Genomic DNA, 17,500 nt, shown 5'->3' with positions numbered 1-17,500 from the left:
TCTCCTCCTTACTCCTCCTGTCCTTCCTCCTCCTTCTGTCCTTCCTCCTCCTTCTGTCTCCCCCTTCTGTCCTTCCTCCTCCTCCTTCTGTCTTTCCTCCTCCTCCCACCTTCTGTCCTTCCTCCTCCTCCCACCTTCTGTCCTTCCTCCTCCTCCCTCCTTCTGTCCTTCCTCCTCCTTCTGCCCTTCCATTTCCTCCCACCTTCTGTCCTTCCTCCTCCCTGTTCTGTCCTTCCTCCTCCCTGTTCTTCCTATCCTCTCTCTTCCTGTCCTCCTCATCTCTCCTATTCTCTCTCCTCTCTCTTCCTGTCCTCCTGCTCCTTCTTCCTCATCTCTTTTCCTCCCCCTCTCAATCTTCCTTTCCCATCTCATCCCTCCCCCTCTCTCTTCCCCTTCTGCCCCCCCTCCTCCTCCTCTCTATTCCTCACCTCATCCCTCCCTCTCTCTCTTCCCCTTCTGCCCCCCTCCTCCTCCTCCTCCTCTCTATTCCTCACCTCATCCCTCCCTCTCTCTCTTCCCCTTCTGCCCCCCCTCCTCCTCCTCCTCCTCCTCTATTCCTCACCTCATCCCTCCCTCTCTCTTCCTCTCTCTTCCCTGCAGCATCTGACAACGATCAGGAACGATGCCCTGGACATTCAGCTCAAGGTGAATGAATTGAATTATATTTTGTGTGTTAAACCAATAGCTACAGACAGATGATAACAGTTGAAGACGTGGATGTAGAAACGGGGGTTTAAAAAGCCGTCCCGTTTTCGATGTGCGTTTCTATGTTTCCACGTGTCTGTTTCCCAATAGGTGTTTGAGGAGCACAAGGAAGAGGATCTGATGGAGCTCAGTCACCGGCTGGAGGACATCAAGAGTGAACTGGAATATCCTTTTCTACTGTACACACGCACGCACACACACACACACACACACACACACACACACACACACACACACACACACACACACACACACACACACACAGAGATACACACACACACAGAGATACACACACACACACACACACACACACACACACAGAGATACAGACACACACACAGATACACACACACACACACACACGCAGTCTTTAACATAGTGCACTGTGTTGTTGATCCCACGTTGCCTCTCCTCCTTCAGTCTCTCATCCATTATATATTCAGGTACTAGAGCTGATACTGTTCCCCCTCTTATGGAAGGTACTCTGACATTAATACAGGGCCAAGAGAGAGTACCTACCCCTCATACAATAGAGAGAGTACTAATACAATAGAGATAGTACCTACCCCTCATACAATAGAGATAGTACCTACCCCTCATACAATAGAGAGAGTACTAATACAATAGAGATAGTACCTACCCCTCATACAATAGAGATAGTACCTACCCCTCATACAATAGAGATAGTACCTACCCCTCATACAATAGAGAGAGTACCTACCCCTCATACAATAGAGATAGTACCTACCCCTCATACAATAGAGATAGTACCTACCCCTCATACAATAGAGATAGTACCTACCCCTCATACAATAGAGAGAGTACTAATACAATAGAGATAGTACCTACCCCTCATACAGTAGAGATAGTACCTACCCCTCATACAATAGAGAGAGTACTAATACAATAGAGATAGTACCTACCCCTCATACAATAGAGAGAGTACCTACCCCTCATACAATAGAGAGAGTACCTACCCCTCATACAATAGAGAGAGTACCTACCCCTCATACAATAGAGATAGTACCTACCCCTCATACAATAGAGACAGTACCTACCCCTCATACAATAGAGACAGTACCTACCCCTCATACAATAGAGAGAGTACCTACCCCTCATACAATAGAGACAGTACTTACCCCTCATACAATATAGATAGTACCTACCCCTCATACAATAGAGGTAGTACCTACCCCTCATACAATAGAGACAGTACCTACCCCTCATACAATAGAGATAGTACCTACCCCTCATACAATAGAGATAGTACCTACCCCTCATACAATAGAGACAGTACCTACCCCTCATACAATAGAGATAGTACCTACCCCTCATACAATAGAGATAGTACCTACCCCTCATACAATAGAGATAGTACCTACCCCTCATACAATAGAGAGAGTACCTACCCCTCATACAATAGAGACAGTACCTACCCCTCATACAATAGAGATAGTACCTACCCCTCATACAATAGAGATAGTACCTACCCCTCATACAATAGAGATAGTACCTACCCCTCATACAATAGAGGTAGTACTAATACAATAGAGAGAGTACCTACCCCTCATACAATAGAGATAGTACCTACCCCTCATACAATAGAGAGAGTACCTACCCCTCATACAATAGAGACAGTACCTACCCCTCATACAATAGAGACAGTACCTACCCCTCATACAATAGAGACAGTACTTACTCCTCATACAATAGAGATAGTACCTACCCCTCATACAATAGAGACAGTACCTACCCCTCATACAATAGAGACAGTACCTACCCCTCATACAATAGAGATAGTACCTACCCCTCATACAATAGAGACAGTACCTACCCCTCATACAATAGAGATAGTACCTACCCCTCATACAATAGAGATAGTACCTACCCCTCATACAATAGAGATAGTACCTACCCCTCATACAATAGAGATAGTACCTACCCCTCATACAATAGAGGTAGTACTAATACAATAGAGATAGTACCTACCCCTCATACAATAGAGACAGTACCTACCCCTCATACAATAGAGATAGTACCTACCCCTCATACAATAGAGATAGTACCTACCCCTCATACAATAGAGACAGTACCTACCCCTCATACAATAGAGGTAGTACTAATACAATAGTACAACAGTACTGTGCAGCCGTCTTCATAGACCTTGCCAAGGCTTTCGACTCTGTCAATCACCGTATTCTTATCGGCAGACTCAGTAGCCTCGGTTTTTCGGATGACTGCCTTGCCTGGTTCACCAATTACTTTGCAGACAGAGTTCAGTGTGTCAAATCGGAGGGCATGCTGTCCGGTCCTCTGGCAGTCTCTATGGGGGTGCCACAGGGTTCAATTCTCGGGCCGACTCTTTTCTCTGTATATATCAATGATGTTTCTCATGCTGCGGGCGATTCCCTGATCCACCTCTACGCAGACGACACCATTCTATATACTTCCGGCCCGTCCTTGGACACTGTGCTATCTAACCTCCAAACGAGCTTCAATGCCATACAGCACTCCTTCCGTGGCCTCCAACTGCTCTTAAACGCTAGTAAAACCAAATGCATGCTTTTCAACCGTTCGCTGCCTGCACCCGCACGCCTGACCAGCATCACCACCCTGGATGGTTCCGACCTTGAATATGTGGACATCTATAAGTACCTAGGTGTCTGGCTAGACTCTAAACTCTCCTTCCAGACCCATATCAAACATCTCCAATCGAAAATCAAATCAAGAGTCGGCTTTCTATTCCGCAACAAAGCCTCCTTCACTCACGCCGCCAAACTTACCCTAGTAAAACTGACTATCCTACCGATCCTCGACTTCGGCGACGTCATCTACAAAATTGCTTCCAACACTCTACTCAGCAAACTGGATGCAGTTTATCACAGTGCCATCCGTTTTGTCACTAAAGCACCTTATACCACCCACCACTGCGACTTGTATGCTCTAGTCGGCTGGCCCTCGCTACATATTCGTCGCCAGACCCACTGGCTCCAGGTCATCTACAAGTCCATGCTAGGTAAAGCTCCGCCTTATCTCAGTTCACTGGTTACGATGGCAACACCCATCCGTAGCACGCGCTCCAGCAGGTGTATCTCACTGATCATCCCTAAAGCCAACACCTCATTTGGCCGCCTTTCGTTCCAGTTCTCTGCTGCCTGTGACTGGAACGAATTGCAAAAATCGCTGAAGTTGGAGACTTTTATCTCCCTCACCAACTTCAAACATCTGCTATCTGAGCAGCTAACCGATCGCTGCAGCTGTACATAGTCTATTGGTAAATAGCCCACCCATTTTCACCTACCTCATCCCCATACGGGGCGGCAGGGTAGCCTAGTGGTTAGAGCGTTGGACTAGTAACCGGAAGGTTGCGAGTTCAAACCCCCGAGCTGACAAGGTACAAATCTGTCGTTCTGCCCCTGAACAGGCAGTTAACCCACTGTTCCCAGGCCGTCATTGAAAATAAGAATTTGTTCTTAACTGACTTGCCTGGTTAAATAAAGGTAAAAAAAAAAAAAAAAAAAAAAAAAAAAAAAAATACTGTTTTTATTTATTTATTTTTATTTTTCTGCTCTTTTGCACACCAATATCTCTACCTGTACATAACCATCTGATCATTTATCACTCCAGTGTTAATCTGCATAATTGTAATTATTTGCCTACCTCATGCCTTTTGCACACAATGTATATATAGACTCCCCTTTTTTTCTACTGTGTTATTGACTTGTTAATTGTTTACTCCATGTGTAACTCTGTGTTGTCTGTTCACACTGCTATGCCTTATCTTGGCCAGGTCGCAGTTGCAAATGAGAACTTGTTCTCAACTAGCCTACCTGGTTAAATAAAGGTGAAATAAAAAAAAAAAAAAAAAAAATAGAGATAGTACTTACCCCTCATACAATATAGATAGTACTAATGCAATAGAGATAGTACTAATAAAATAGAGATAGTACCTATCCCTCATACAATAGAGAGAGTACCTACCCCTCATACAATAGAGATAGTACTAATAAAATAGAGATAGTACTAATAAAATAGAGATAGTACCTACCCCTCATACAATAGAGACAGTACCTACCCCTCATACAATAGAGACAGTACCTACCCCTCATACAATAGAGATAGTACCTACCCCTCATACAATAGAGATAGTACCTACCCCTCATACAATAGAGACAGTACCTACCCCTCATACAATAGAGACAGTACCTACCCCTCATACAATAGAGATAGTACCTACCCCTCATACAATAGAGACAGTACCTACCCCTCATACAATAGAGATAGTACCTACCCCTCATACAATAGAGACAGTACTAATAAAATAGAGATAGTACCTACCCCTCATACAATAGAGACAGTACTAATAAAATAGAGATAGTACCTACCCCTCATACAATAGAGACAGTACTAATAAAATAGAGATAGTACCTACCCCTCATACAATAGAGATAGTACCTACCCCTCATACAATAGAGATAGTACCTACCCCTCATACAATAGAGACAGTACCTACCCCTCATACAATAGAGATAGTACCTACCCCTCATACAATAGAGACAGTACCTACCCCTCATACAATAGAGATAGTACCTACCCCTCATACAATAGAGACAGTACTTACCCCTCATACAATAGAGACAGTACCTACCCCTCATACAATAGAGACAGTACCTACCCCTCATACAATAGAGACAGTACTTACCCCTCATACAATAGAGACAGTACCTACCCCTCATACAATAGAGACAGTACCTACCCCTCATACAATAGAGCTAGTACCTACCCCTCATACAATAGAGATAGTACCTACCCCTCATACAATAGAGATAGTACCTACCCCTCATACAATAGAGATAATACCTACCCCTCATACAATAGAGATAGTACCTACCCCTCATACAATAGAGATAGTACCTACCCCTCATACAATAGAGATAGTACTAATACAATAGAGACAGTAACTACCCCTCATACAATATAGATAGTACTTACCCCTCATACAATAGAGATAGTACTAATACAATAGAGATAGTACCTACCCCTCATACAATAGAGATAGTACTTACCCCTCATACAATATAGATAGTACTAATGCAATAGAGATAGTACTAATAAAATAGAGATAGTACCTATCCCTCATACAATAGAGAGAGTACCTACCCCTCATACAATAGAGACAGTACCTACCCCTCATACAATAGAGACAGTACCTACCCCTCATACAATAGAGACAGTACCTACCCCTCATACAATAGAGACAGTACCTACCCCTCATACAATAGAGATAGTACCTACCCCTCATACAATAGAGATAGTACCTACCCCTCATACAATAGAGATAGTACCTACCCCTCATACAATAGAGAGAGTACCTACCCCTCATACAATAGAGATAGTACCTACCCCTCATACAATAGAGACAGTACCTACCCCTCATACAATAGAGACAGTACCTACCCCTCATACAATAGAGACAGTACCTACCCCTCATACAATAGAGATAGTACCTACCCCTCATACAATAGAGATAGTACCTACCCCTCATACAATAGAGATAGTACCTACCCCTCATACAATAGAGACAGTACCTACCCCTCATACAATAGAGACAGTACCTACCCCTCATACAATAGAGACAGTACCTACCCCTCATACAATAGAGACAGTACCTACCCCTCATACAATAGAGATAGTACCTACCCCTCATACAATAGAGACAGTACCTACCTCTCATACAATAGAGACAGTACCTACCCCTCATACAATAGAGACAGTACCTACCCCTCATACAATAGAGACAGTACCTACCCCTCATACAATAGAGATAGTACCTACCCCTCATACAATAGAGACAGTACCTACCCCTCATACAATAGAGATAGTACCTACCCCTCATACAATAGAGATAGTACCTACCCCTCATACAATAGAGATAGTACCTACCCCTCATACAATAGAGACAGTACCTACCCCTCATACAATAGAGATAGTACCTACCCCTCATACAATAGAGACAGTACCTACCCCTCATACAATAGAGACAGTACCTACCCCTCATACAATAGAGACAGTACCTACCCCTCATACAATAGAGAGAGTACCTACCCCTCATACAATAGAGACAGTACCTACCCCTCATACAATAGAGACAGTACCTACCCCTCATACAATAGAGAGAGTACCTACCCCTCATACAATAGAGACAGTACCTACCCCTCATACAATAGAGACAGTACCTACCCCTCATACAATAGAGACAGTACCTACCCCTCATACAATAGAGATAGTACCTACCCCTCATACAATAGAGACAGTACCTACCCCTCATACAATAGAGACAGTACCTACCCCTCATACAATAGAGATAGTACCTACCCCTCATACAATAGAGATAGTACCTACCCCTCATACAATAGAGATAGTACCTACCCCTCATACAATAGAGACAGTACCTACCCCTCATACAATAGAGATAGTACCTACCCCTCATACAATAGAGACAGTACCTACCCCTCATACAATAGAGACAGTACCTACCCCTCATACAATAGAGACAGTACCTACCCCTCATACAATAGAGATAGTACCTACCCCTCATACAATAGAGACAGTACCTACCCCTCATACAATAGAGACAGTACCTACCCCTCATACAATAGAGAGAGTACCTACCCCTCATACAATAGAGACAGTACCTACCCCTCATACAATAGAGACAGTACCTACCCCTCATACAATAGAGAGAGTACCTACCCCTCATACAATAGAGATAGTACCTACCCCTCATACAATAGAGACAGTACCTACCCCTCATACAATAGAGACAGTACCTACCCCTCATACAATAGAGATAGTACCTACCCCTCATACAATAGAGATAGTACCTATAAAATAGAGATAGTACTAATAAAATAGAGATAGTACCTACCCCTCATACAATAGAGACAGTACCTACCCCTCATACAATAGAGATAGTACCTACCCCTCATACAATAGAGATAGTACCTATAAAATAGAGATAGTACTAATAAAATAGAGACAGTACCTACCCCTCATACAATAGAGATAGTACCTACCCCTCATACAATAGAGACAGTACCTACCCCTCATACAATAGAGACAGTACCTACCCCTCATACAATAGAGATAGTACCTACCCCTCATACAATAGAGATAGTACCTACCCCTCATACAATAGAGATAGTACCTACCCCTCATACAATAGAGACAGTACCTACCCCTCATACAATAGAGATAGTACCTACCCCTCATACAATAGAGACAGTACCTACCCCTCATACAATAGAGACAGTACCTACCCCTCATACAATAGAGACAGTACCTACCCCTCATACAATAGAGATAGTACCTACCCCTCATACAATAGAGACAGTACCTACCCCTCATACAATAGAGACAGTACCTACCCCTCATACAATAGAGAGAGTACCTACCCCTCATACAATAGAGACAGTACCTACCCCTCATACAATAGAGACAGTACCTACCCCTCATACAATAGAGACAGTACCTACCCCTCATACAATAGAGATAGTACCTACCCCTCATACAATAGAGACAGTACCTACCCCTCATACAATAGAGACAGTACCTACCCCTCATACAATAGAGATAGTACCTACCCCTCATACAATAGAGATAGTACCTATAAAATAGAGATAGTACTAATAAAATAGAGATAGTACCTACCCCTCATACAATAGAGACAGTACCTACCCCTCATACAATAGAGATAGTACCTACCCCTCATACAATAGAGATAGTACCTATAAAATAGAGATAGTACTAATAAAATAGAGATAGTACCTACCCCTCATACAATAGAGACAGTACCTACCCCTCATACAATAGAGATAGTACCTACCCCTCATACAATAGAGATAGTACCTACCCCTCATACAATAGAGACAGTACCTACCCCTCATACAATAGAGACAGTACCTACCCCTCATACAATAGAGACAGTACCTACCCCTCATACAATAGAGACAGTACCTACCCCTCATACAATAGAGATAGTACCTACCCCTCATACAATAGAGATAGTACCTACCCCTCATACAATAGAGACAGTACCTACCCCTCATACAATAGAGACAGTACCTACCCCTCATACAATAGAGATAGTACCTACCCCTCATACAATAGAGGTAGTACCTACCCCTCATACAATAGAGACAGTACCTACCCCTCATACAATAGAGACAGTACCTACCCCTCATACAATAGAGATAGTACCTACCCCTCATACAATAGAGAGAGTACTAATACAATAGAGACAGTACCTACCCCTCATACAATAGAGACAGTACCTACCCCTCATACAATAGAGATAGTACCTACCCCTCATACAATAGAGACAGTACTTACCCCTCATACAATAGAGATAGTACTTACCCCTCATACAATAGAGATAGTACCTACCCCTCATACAATAGAGATAGTACTTACCCCTCATACAATAGAGATAGTACCTACCCCTCATACAATAGAGACAGTACCTACCCCTCATACAATAGAGACAGTACTTACCCCTCATACAATAGAGATAGTACCTACCCCTCATACAATAGAGATAGTACTTACCCCTCATACAATAGAGATAGTACCTACCCCTCATACAATAGAGACAGTACCTACCCCTCATACAATAGAGACAGTACCTACCCCTCATACAATAGAGGTAGTACCTACCCCTCATACAATAGAGATAGTACCTACCCCTCATACAATAGAGACAGTACCTACCCCTCATACAATAGAGATAGTACCTACCCCTCATACAATAGAGATAGTACCTACCCCTCATACAATAGAGATAGTACCTACCCCTCATACAATAGAGGTAGTACTAATGCAATAGAGATAGTACCTACCCCTCATACAATAGAGGTAGTACTAATGCAATAGAGATAGTACCTACCCCTCATACAATAGAGGTAGTACTAATGCAATAGAGATAGTACCTACCCCTCATACAATAGAGGTAGTACTAATGCAATAGAGATAGTACCTACCCCTCATACAATAGAGGTAGTACTAATGCAATAGAGATAGTACCTACCCCTCATACAATAGAGGTAGTACTAATGCAATAGAGACAGTACCTACCCCTCATACAATAGAGATAGTACCTACCCCTCATACAATAGAGACAGTACTAATAAAATAGAGACAGTACCTACCCCTCATACAATAGCTGTTCTCCTTGTTCATCTCTACAATACCATATTTCTATAGTCTCTACAATACCATATCTCTACAATACCATTTCTATGTCCTCCTGTTTTCAGCCCCCTCATGTAAATTCTGAATTAATTTAATGAATTCCCCAATGTAATTCCTTTAGTTGTATTATAATGTATAAATAGTGATGAGGAGGAGTCCTTAACCCTGTCTATACTGATGTGGGAGATGTGTTCAACGTGGTTCAGAGTATGGTGAAGGACACCGGAGCCGAGGTCTACTTCCTCTCCATCCTACAACACCTAATGCTCATCCGGAACGACTACTTTGTCCGGTAAGATCTCTCCGCCTCTATCCGCACACACCTACATCATCCTCCTCCTCCTCCTCTTCCTCCTCCGCACACACCTACATCATCTTCCTCCTCCTCCTCCTCCTCCTCCGCACACACCTACATCCTCCTCCTCCTCCTCCTCCTCCTCCGCACACACCTACATCCTCCTCCTCTTCTTCCTCCTCCTCTCCTCCTCATCCTCCTCCTCTTCCTCCGCACACACCTACATCCTCCTCCTCCTCCTCCTCCGCAGACACCTACATCCTCCTCCTCCTCATCCTCCTCCTCTTCTTCTTCCTCCTCCTCCTCCTGCTCCTCCTCCTCCTCCTCTCCTTCTCCTCCGCATACACCTACATCCTCCTCCTCCTCCTCCTCCTGCTCCTCATCCTCCTCCTCTCCTTCTCCACCGCACACACCTAAATCCTCCTCCTCCTCATCCTCCTCCTCTTCTTCTTCCTCCTCCTCCTCCTGCTCCTCCTCCTCCTCCTCTCCTTCTCCTCCGCATACACCTACATCCTCCTCCTCCTCCTCCTCCTGCTCCTCATCCTCCTCCTCTCCTTCTCCACCGCACACACCTAAATCCTCCTCCTCCTCATCCTCCTCCGCACACACCTACATCCTCCTCCTCCTCTTTCTCATCCTCCTCCGCACACACCTACATCATCCTCCTCCTCCTCCTCCTCTTCCTCCGCACACACTTACATCCTCTTCCTCCTCCTCCTCCTCCTCATCCTCCTCCGCACACACCTACATCCTCTTCCTCATCTTCTTCTTCCTCAGCCTCTTCCTCCTCTTCCTCCGCCTCAGCCTCTTCCTCCTCTTCCTCCGCCTCCGCCTCTTCCTCCGCCTCCTCCTCCTCCTCTCCTTCTGCTTCTTCAGAAACTACTGTCTCGTCTGGTAAGATGTTCCTTCATCTACGTAGACATTCTGTAGATTATTACTGTCTGGTAAGATGTTCTGTAGATTACTACTGTCTGGGTAGATGTTCTGTAGATTACTACTGTCTGGGTAGATGTTCTGTAGATTACTACTGTCTGGGAAGATGTTCCTTCATCCACGTAGATGTTCTGTAGATTACTACTGCCTCGTCTGGTAAAATGTAAGGTACAAAGTGCCCCATGGTAAACATCAAGAGAGACATGGAGAGGAAGGAGTGAGAGGGGAGAGAAAGAGAGAGAGAGAGAGAATAATCTACAACATGACATAGATTTATCAATCTTTGAACCTCCTATGTATTTCATGAATGCATCATTAGAGGTGATTCAGAGAGAGATGTTTCCAACCCTTCAGTAGGTGATGAGGTTATGGACCATCACACGTCTCTGTGCTGTGCAGTCGGAGGAGATGAATGTAGGAAGTCACAGAGATCCTGTGGGACCGTCAAGGTATTTGACTGTTCAGTCGTCTGTACCTTCTGTCCATAATAACTTCACAGGGAGCGAATGGATCACGTTACAGGACTAGTAACAGACCCGGTCTCTCTCCGCAGAGGGAACGTTACAGGACTAGTAACAGACCCGGTCTCTCTCCGCAGAGGGAACGTTACAGGACCAGTAACAGACCCGGTCTCTCTCCGCAGAGGGAACGTTACAGGACTAGTAACAGACCCGGTCTCTCTCCGCAGAGGGAACGTTACAGGACCAGTAACAGACCCGGTCTCTCTCCGCAGAGGGAACGTTACAGGACTAGTAACAGACCCGGTCTCTCTCCGCAGAGGGAACGTTACAGGACTAGTAACAGACCCGGTCTCTCTCCGCAGAGGGAACGTTACAGGACTAGTAACAGACCCGGTCTCTCTCCGCAGAGGGAACGTTACAGGACTAGTAACAGACCCGGTCTCTCTCCGCAGAGGGAACGTTACAGGACTAGTAACTGACCCGGTCTCTCTCCAACAGAGGGAACGTTACAGGACTAGTAACAGACCCGGTCTCTCTCCAACAGAGGGAACGTTACAGGACTAGTAACAGACCCGGTCTCTCTCCGCAGAGGGAACGTTACAGGACTAGTAACAGACCCGGTCTCTCTCCGCAGAGGGAACATTACAGGACTAGTAACAGACCCGGTCTCTCTCCGCAGAGGGAACGTTACAGGACTAGTAACAGACCCGGTCTCTCTCCGCAGAGGGAACGTTACAGGACTAGTAACAGACCCGGTCTCTCTCCGCAGCGGGAACGTTACAGGACTAGTAACAGACCCGGTCTCTCTCCGCAGCGGGAACGTTACAGGACTAGTAACAGACCCGGTCTCTCTCCGCAGAGGGAACGTTACAGGACTAGTAACAGACCCGGTCTCTCTCCAACAGAGGGAACGTTTCAGGACTAGTAACAGACCCGGTCTCTCTCCGCAGAGGGAACGTTACAGGACTAGTAACAGACCCGGTCTCTCTCCGCAGTGGGAACGTTACAGGACTAGTAACAGACCCGGTCTCTCTCCGCAGAGGGAACATTACAGGACTAGTAACAGACCCGGTCTCTCTCCGCAGAGGGAACGTTACAGGACTAGTAACAGACCCGGTCTCTCTCCGCAGAGGGAACGTTACAGGACTAGTAACAGACCCGGTCTCTCTCCGCAGAGGGAACGTTACAGGACTAGTAACAGACCCGGTCTCTCTCCGCAGAGGGAACGTTACAGGACTAGTAACAGACCCGGTCTCTCTCCAACAGAGGGAACGTTACAGGACTAGTAACAGACCCGGTCTCTCTCCAACAGAGGGAACGTTACAGGACTAGTAACAGACCCGGTCTCTCTCCGCAGCGGGAACGTTACAGGACTAGTAACAGACCCGGTCTCTCTCCGCAGAGGGAACGTTACAGGACTAGTAACAGACCCGGTCTCTCTCCGCAGAGGGAACGTTACAGGACTAGTAACAGACCCGGTCTCTCTCCAACAGAGGGAACGTTACAGGACTAGTAACAGACCCGGTCTCTCTCCAACAGAGGGAACGTTACAGGACTAGTAACAGACCCGGTCTCTCTCCGCAGTGGGAATGTTACAGGACTAGTAACAGACCCGGTCTCTCTCCGCAGAGGGAACGTTACAGGACTAGTAACAGACCCGGTCTCTCTCCGCAGAGGGAACGTTACAGGACTAGTAACAGACCCGGTCTCTCTCCGCAGAGGGAACGTTACAGGACCAGTAACAGACCCGGTCTCTCTCCGCAGAGGGAACGTTACAGGACTAGTAACAGACCCGGTCTCTCTCCGCAGAGGGAACGTTACAGGACTAGTAACAGACCCGGTCTCTCTCCGCAGCGGGAACGTTACAGGACTAGTAACAGACCCGGTCTCTCTCCGCAGAGGGAACGTTACAGGACCAGTAACAGACCCGGTCTCTCTCCGCAGCGGGAACGTTACAGGACTAGTAACATACCCGGTCTCTCTCCGCAGAGGGAACGTTACAGGACTAGTAACAGACCCGGTCTCTCTCCGCAGCGGGAACGTTACAGGACTAGTAACAGACCCGGTCTCTCTCCGCAGAGGGAACGTTACAGGACTAGTAACAGACCCGGTCTCTCTCCGCAGCGGGAACGTTACAGGACCAGTAACAGACCCGGTCTCTCTCCGCAGAGGGAACGTTACAGGACTAGTAACAGACCCGGTCTCTCTCCGCAGAGGGAACGTTACAGGACTAGTAACAGACCCGGTCTCTCTCCGCAGAGGGAACGTTACAGGACTAGTAACAGACCCGGTCTCTCTCCGCAGAGGGAACGTTACAGGACCAGTAACAGACCCGGTCTCTCTCCGCAGAGGGAACGTTACAGGACTAGTAACATACCCGGTCTCTCTCCGCAGAGGGAACGTTACAGGACCAGTAACAGACCCGGTCTCTCTCCGCAGAGGGAACGTTACAGGACTAGTAACAGACCCGGTCTCTCTCCAACAGAGGGAACGTTACAGGACTAGTAACAGACCCGGTCTCTCTCCGCAGAGGGAACGTTACAGGACCAGTAACAGACCCGGTCTCTCTCCAACAGAGGGAACGTTACAGGACTAGTAACAGACCCGGTCTCTCTCCAACAGAGGGAACGTTACAGGACTAGTAACAGACCCGGTCTCTCTCCGCAGCGGGAACGTTACAGGACTAGTAACAGACCCGGTCTCTCTCCGCAGCGGGAACGTTACAGGACTAGTAACAGACCCGGTCTCTCTCCGCAGTGGGAACGTTACAGGACTAGTAACAGACCCGGTCTCTCTCCGCAGAGGGAACGTTACAGGACTAGTAACAGACCCGGTCTCTCTCCAACAGAGGGAACGTTACAGGACTAGTAACATACCCGGTCTCTCTCCGCAGAGGGAACGTTACAGGACTAGTAACAGACCCGGTCTCTCTCCGCAGAGGGAACGTTACAGGACTAGTAACAGACCCGGTCTCTCTCCAACAGAGGGAACGTTACAGGACTAGTAACAGACCCGGTCTCTCTCCGCAGAGGGAACGTTACAGGACTAGTAACAGACCCGGTCTCTCTCCGCAGCGGGAACACGTTACAGGACTAGTAACAGACCCGGTCTCTCTCCGCAGAGGGAACGTTACAGGACCAGTAACAGACCCGGTCTCTCTCCGCAGAGGGAACGTTACAGGACTAGTAACAGACCCGGTCTCTCTCCGCAGAGGGAACGTTACAGGGCTAGTAACAGACCCGGTCTCTCTCCGCAGAGGGAACGTTACAGGACTAGTAACAGACCCGGTCTCTCTCCGCAGAGGGAACGTTACAGGACTAGTAACAGACCCGGTCTCTCTCCGCAGAGGGAACGTTACAGGACCAGTAACAGACCCGGTCTCTCTCCGCAGAGGGAACGTTACAGGACTAGTAACAGACCCGGTCTCTCTCCGCAGAGGGAACGTTACAGGACTAGTAACAGACCCGGTCTCTCTCCGCAGAGGGAACGTTACAGGACTAGTAACAGACCCGGTCTCTCTCCGCAGCGGGAACGTTACAGGACTAGTAACAGACCCGGTCTCTCTCCGCAGTGGGAACGTTACAGGACTAGTAACAGACCCGGTCTCTCTCCGCAGAGGGAACGTTACAGGACTAGTAACAGACCCGGTCTCTCTCCAACAGAGGGAACGTTACAGGACTAGTAACAGACCCGGTCTCTCTCCGCAGAGGGAACGTTACAGGACTAGTAACAGACCCGGTCTCTCTCCGCAGCGGGAACGTTACAGGACCAGTAACAGACCCGGTCTCTCTCCGCAGAGGGAACGTTACAGGACTAGTAACAGACCCGGTCTCTCTCCGCAGAGGGAACGTTACAGGACTAGTAACAGACCCGGTCTCTCTCCGCAGAGGGAACGTTACAGGACTAGTAACAGACCCGGTCTCTCTCCGCAGAGGGAACGTTACAGGACCAGTAACAGACCCGGTCTCTCTCCGCAGAGGGAACGTTACAGGACTAGTAACATACCCGGTCTCTCTCCGCAGAGGGAACGTTACAGGACCAGTAACAGACCCGGTCTCTCTCCGCAGAGGGAACGTTACAGGACTAGTAACAGACCCGGTCTCTCTCCAACAGAGGGAACGTTACAGGACTAGTAACAGACCCGGTCTCTCTCCGCAGAGGGAACGTTACAGGACTAGTAACAGACCCGGTCTCTCTCCGCAGAGGGAACGTTACAGGACTAGTAACAGACCCGGTCTCTCTCCGCAGAGGGAACGTTACAGGACCAGTAACAGACCCGGTCTCTCTCCGCAGAGGGAACGTTACAGGACTAGTAACAGACCCGGTCTCTCTCCGCAGAGGGAACGTTACAGGACTAGTAACAGACCCGGTCTCTCTCCGCAGAGGGAACGTTACAGGACTAGTAACAGACCCGGTCTCTCTCCGCAGAGGGAACGTTACAGGACTAGTAACTGACCCGGTCTCTCTCCGCAGAGGGAACGTTACAGGACTAGTAACAGACCCGGTCTCTCTCCGCAGTGGGAACGTTACAGGACTAGTAACAGACCCGGTCTCTCTCCGCAGAGGGAACGTTACAGGACTAGTAACAGACCCGGTCTCTCTCCGCAGAGGGAACGTTACAGGACTAGTAACAGACCCGGTCTCTCTCCGCAGAGGGAACGTTACAGGACTAGTAACAGACCCGGTCTCTCTCCGCAGAGGGAACGTTACAGGACTAGTAACAGACCCGGTCTCTCTCCGCAGAGGGAACGTTACAGGACTAGTAACAGACCCGGTCTCTCTCCGCAGAGGGAACGTTACAGGACTAGTAACAGACCCGGTCTCTCTCCGCAGCGGGAACGTTACAGGACTAGTAACAGACCCGGTCTCTCTCCGCAGAGGGAACGTTACAGGACTAGTAACAGACCCGGTCTCTCTCCGCAGAGGGAACGTTACAGGACTAGTAACAGACCCGGTCTCTCTCCGCAGAGGGAACGTTACAGGACTAGTAACAGACCCGGTCTCTCTCCGCAGAGGGATCACGTTACAGGACTAGTAACAGACCCGGTCTCTCTCCGCAGAGGGATCACGTTACAGGACTAGTAACAGACCCGGTCTCTCTCCGCAGAGGGATCACGTTACAGGACTAGTAACAGACCCGGTCTCTCTCCGCAGAGGGAACGTTACAGGACTAGTAACAGACCCGGTCTCTCTCCGCAGAGGGAACGTTACAGGACTAGTAACAGACCCGGTCTCTCTCCGCAGAGGGAACGTTACAGGACTAGTAACAGACCCGGTCTCTCTCCGCAGCGGGAACGTTACAGGACTAGTAACAGACCCGGTCTCTCTCCGCAGAGGGAACGTTACAGGACTAGTAACAGACCCGGTCTCTCTCCGCAGAGGGAACGTTACAGGACTAGTAACAGACCCGGTCTCTCTCCGCAGCGGGAACGTTACAGGACTAGTAACAGACCCGGTCTCTCTCCGCAGAGGGAACGTTACAGGACTAGTAACAGACCCGGTCTCTCTCCGCAGAAGGAACGTTACAGGACTAGTAACAGACCCGGTCTCTCTCTGCAGCGGGAACGTTACAGGACTAGTAACAGACCCGGTCTCTCTCCGCAGAGGGAACGTTACAGGACTAGTAACAGACCCGGTCTCTCTCCGCAGCGGGAACGTTACAGGACTAGTAACAGACCCGGTCTCTCTCCAACAGAGGGAACGTTACAGGACTAGTAACAGACCCGGTCTCTCTCCGCAGAGGGAACGTTACAGGACTAGTAACAGACCCGGTCTCTCTCCGCAGAGGGAACGTTACAGGACTAGTAACAGACCCGGTCTCTCTCCGCAGAGGGAACGTTACAGGACCAGTAACAGA

The 17,500-nt window shown here is 47.8% G+C and overlaps 1 protein-coding gene across 1 annotated transcript in view; it reads left to right on the top strand.

Moving 5' to 3' along the window:
- LOC110517682 (protein diaphanous homolog 3) overlaps positions 1–17,500 on the top strand; it is a 286,923-nt gene that overhangs the window by 234,897 nt on the left and 34,526 nt on the right. The window contains exons 11-13 of the mRNA XM_036973085.1: positions 601–645; positions 796–869; positions 10,130–10,246. Of these exons, the coding sequence (XP_036828980.1) occupies positions 601–645; positions 796–869; positions 10,130–10,246 (236 nt within the window). The remainder of the gene's footprint in view (positions 1–600; positions 646–795; positions 870–10,129; positions 10,247–17,500) is intronic.

The sequence above is a fragment of the Oncorhynchus mykiss genome, unplaced genomic scaffold (genome assembly GCF_013265735.2).
Source record: "Oncorhynchus mykiss isolate Arlee unplaced genomic scaffold, USDA_OmykA_1.1 un_scaffold_221, whole genome shotgun sequence".
Classification (NCBI taxonomy): Eukaryota; Metazoa; Chordata; class Actinopteri; order Salmoniformes; family Salmonidae; genus Oncorhynchus; species Oncorhynchus mykiss.
This window is presented reverse-complemented; position numbering and strand designations above follow the sequence as displayed.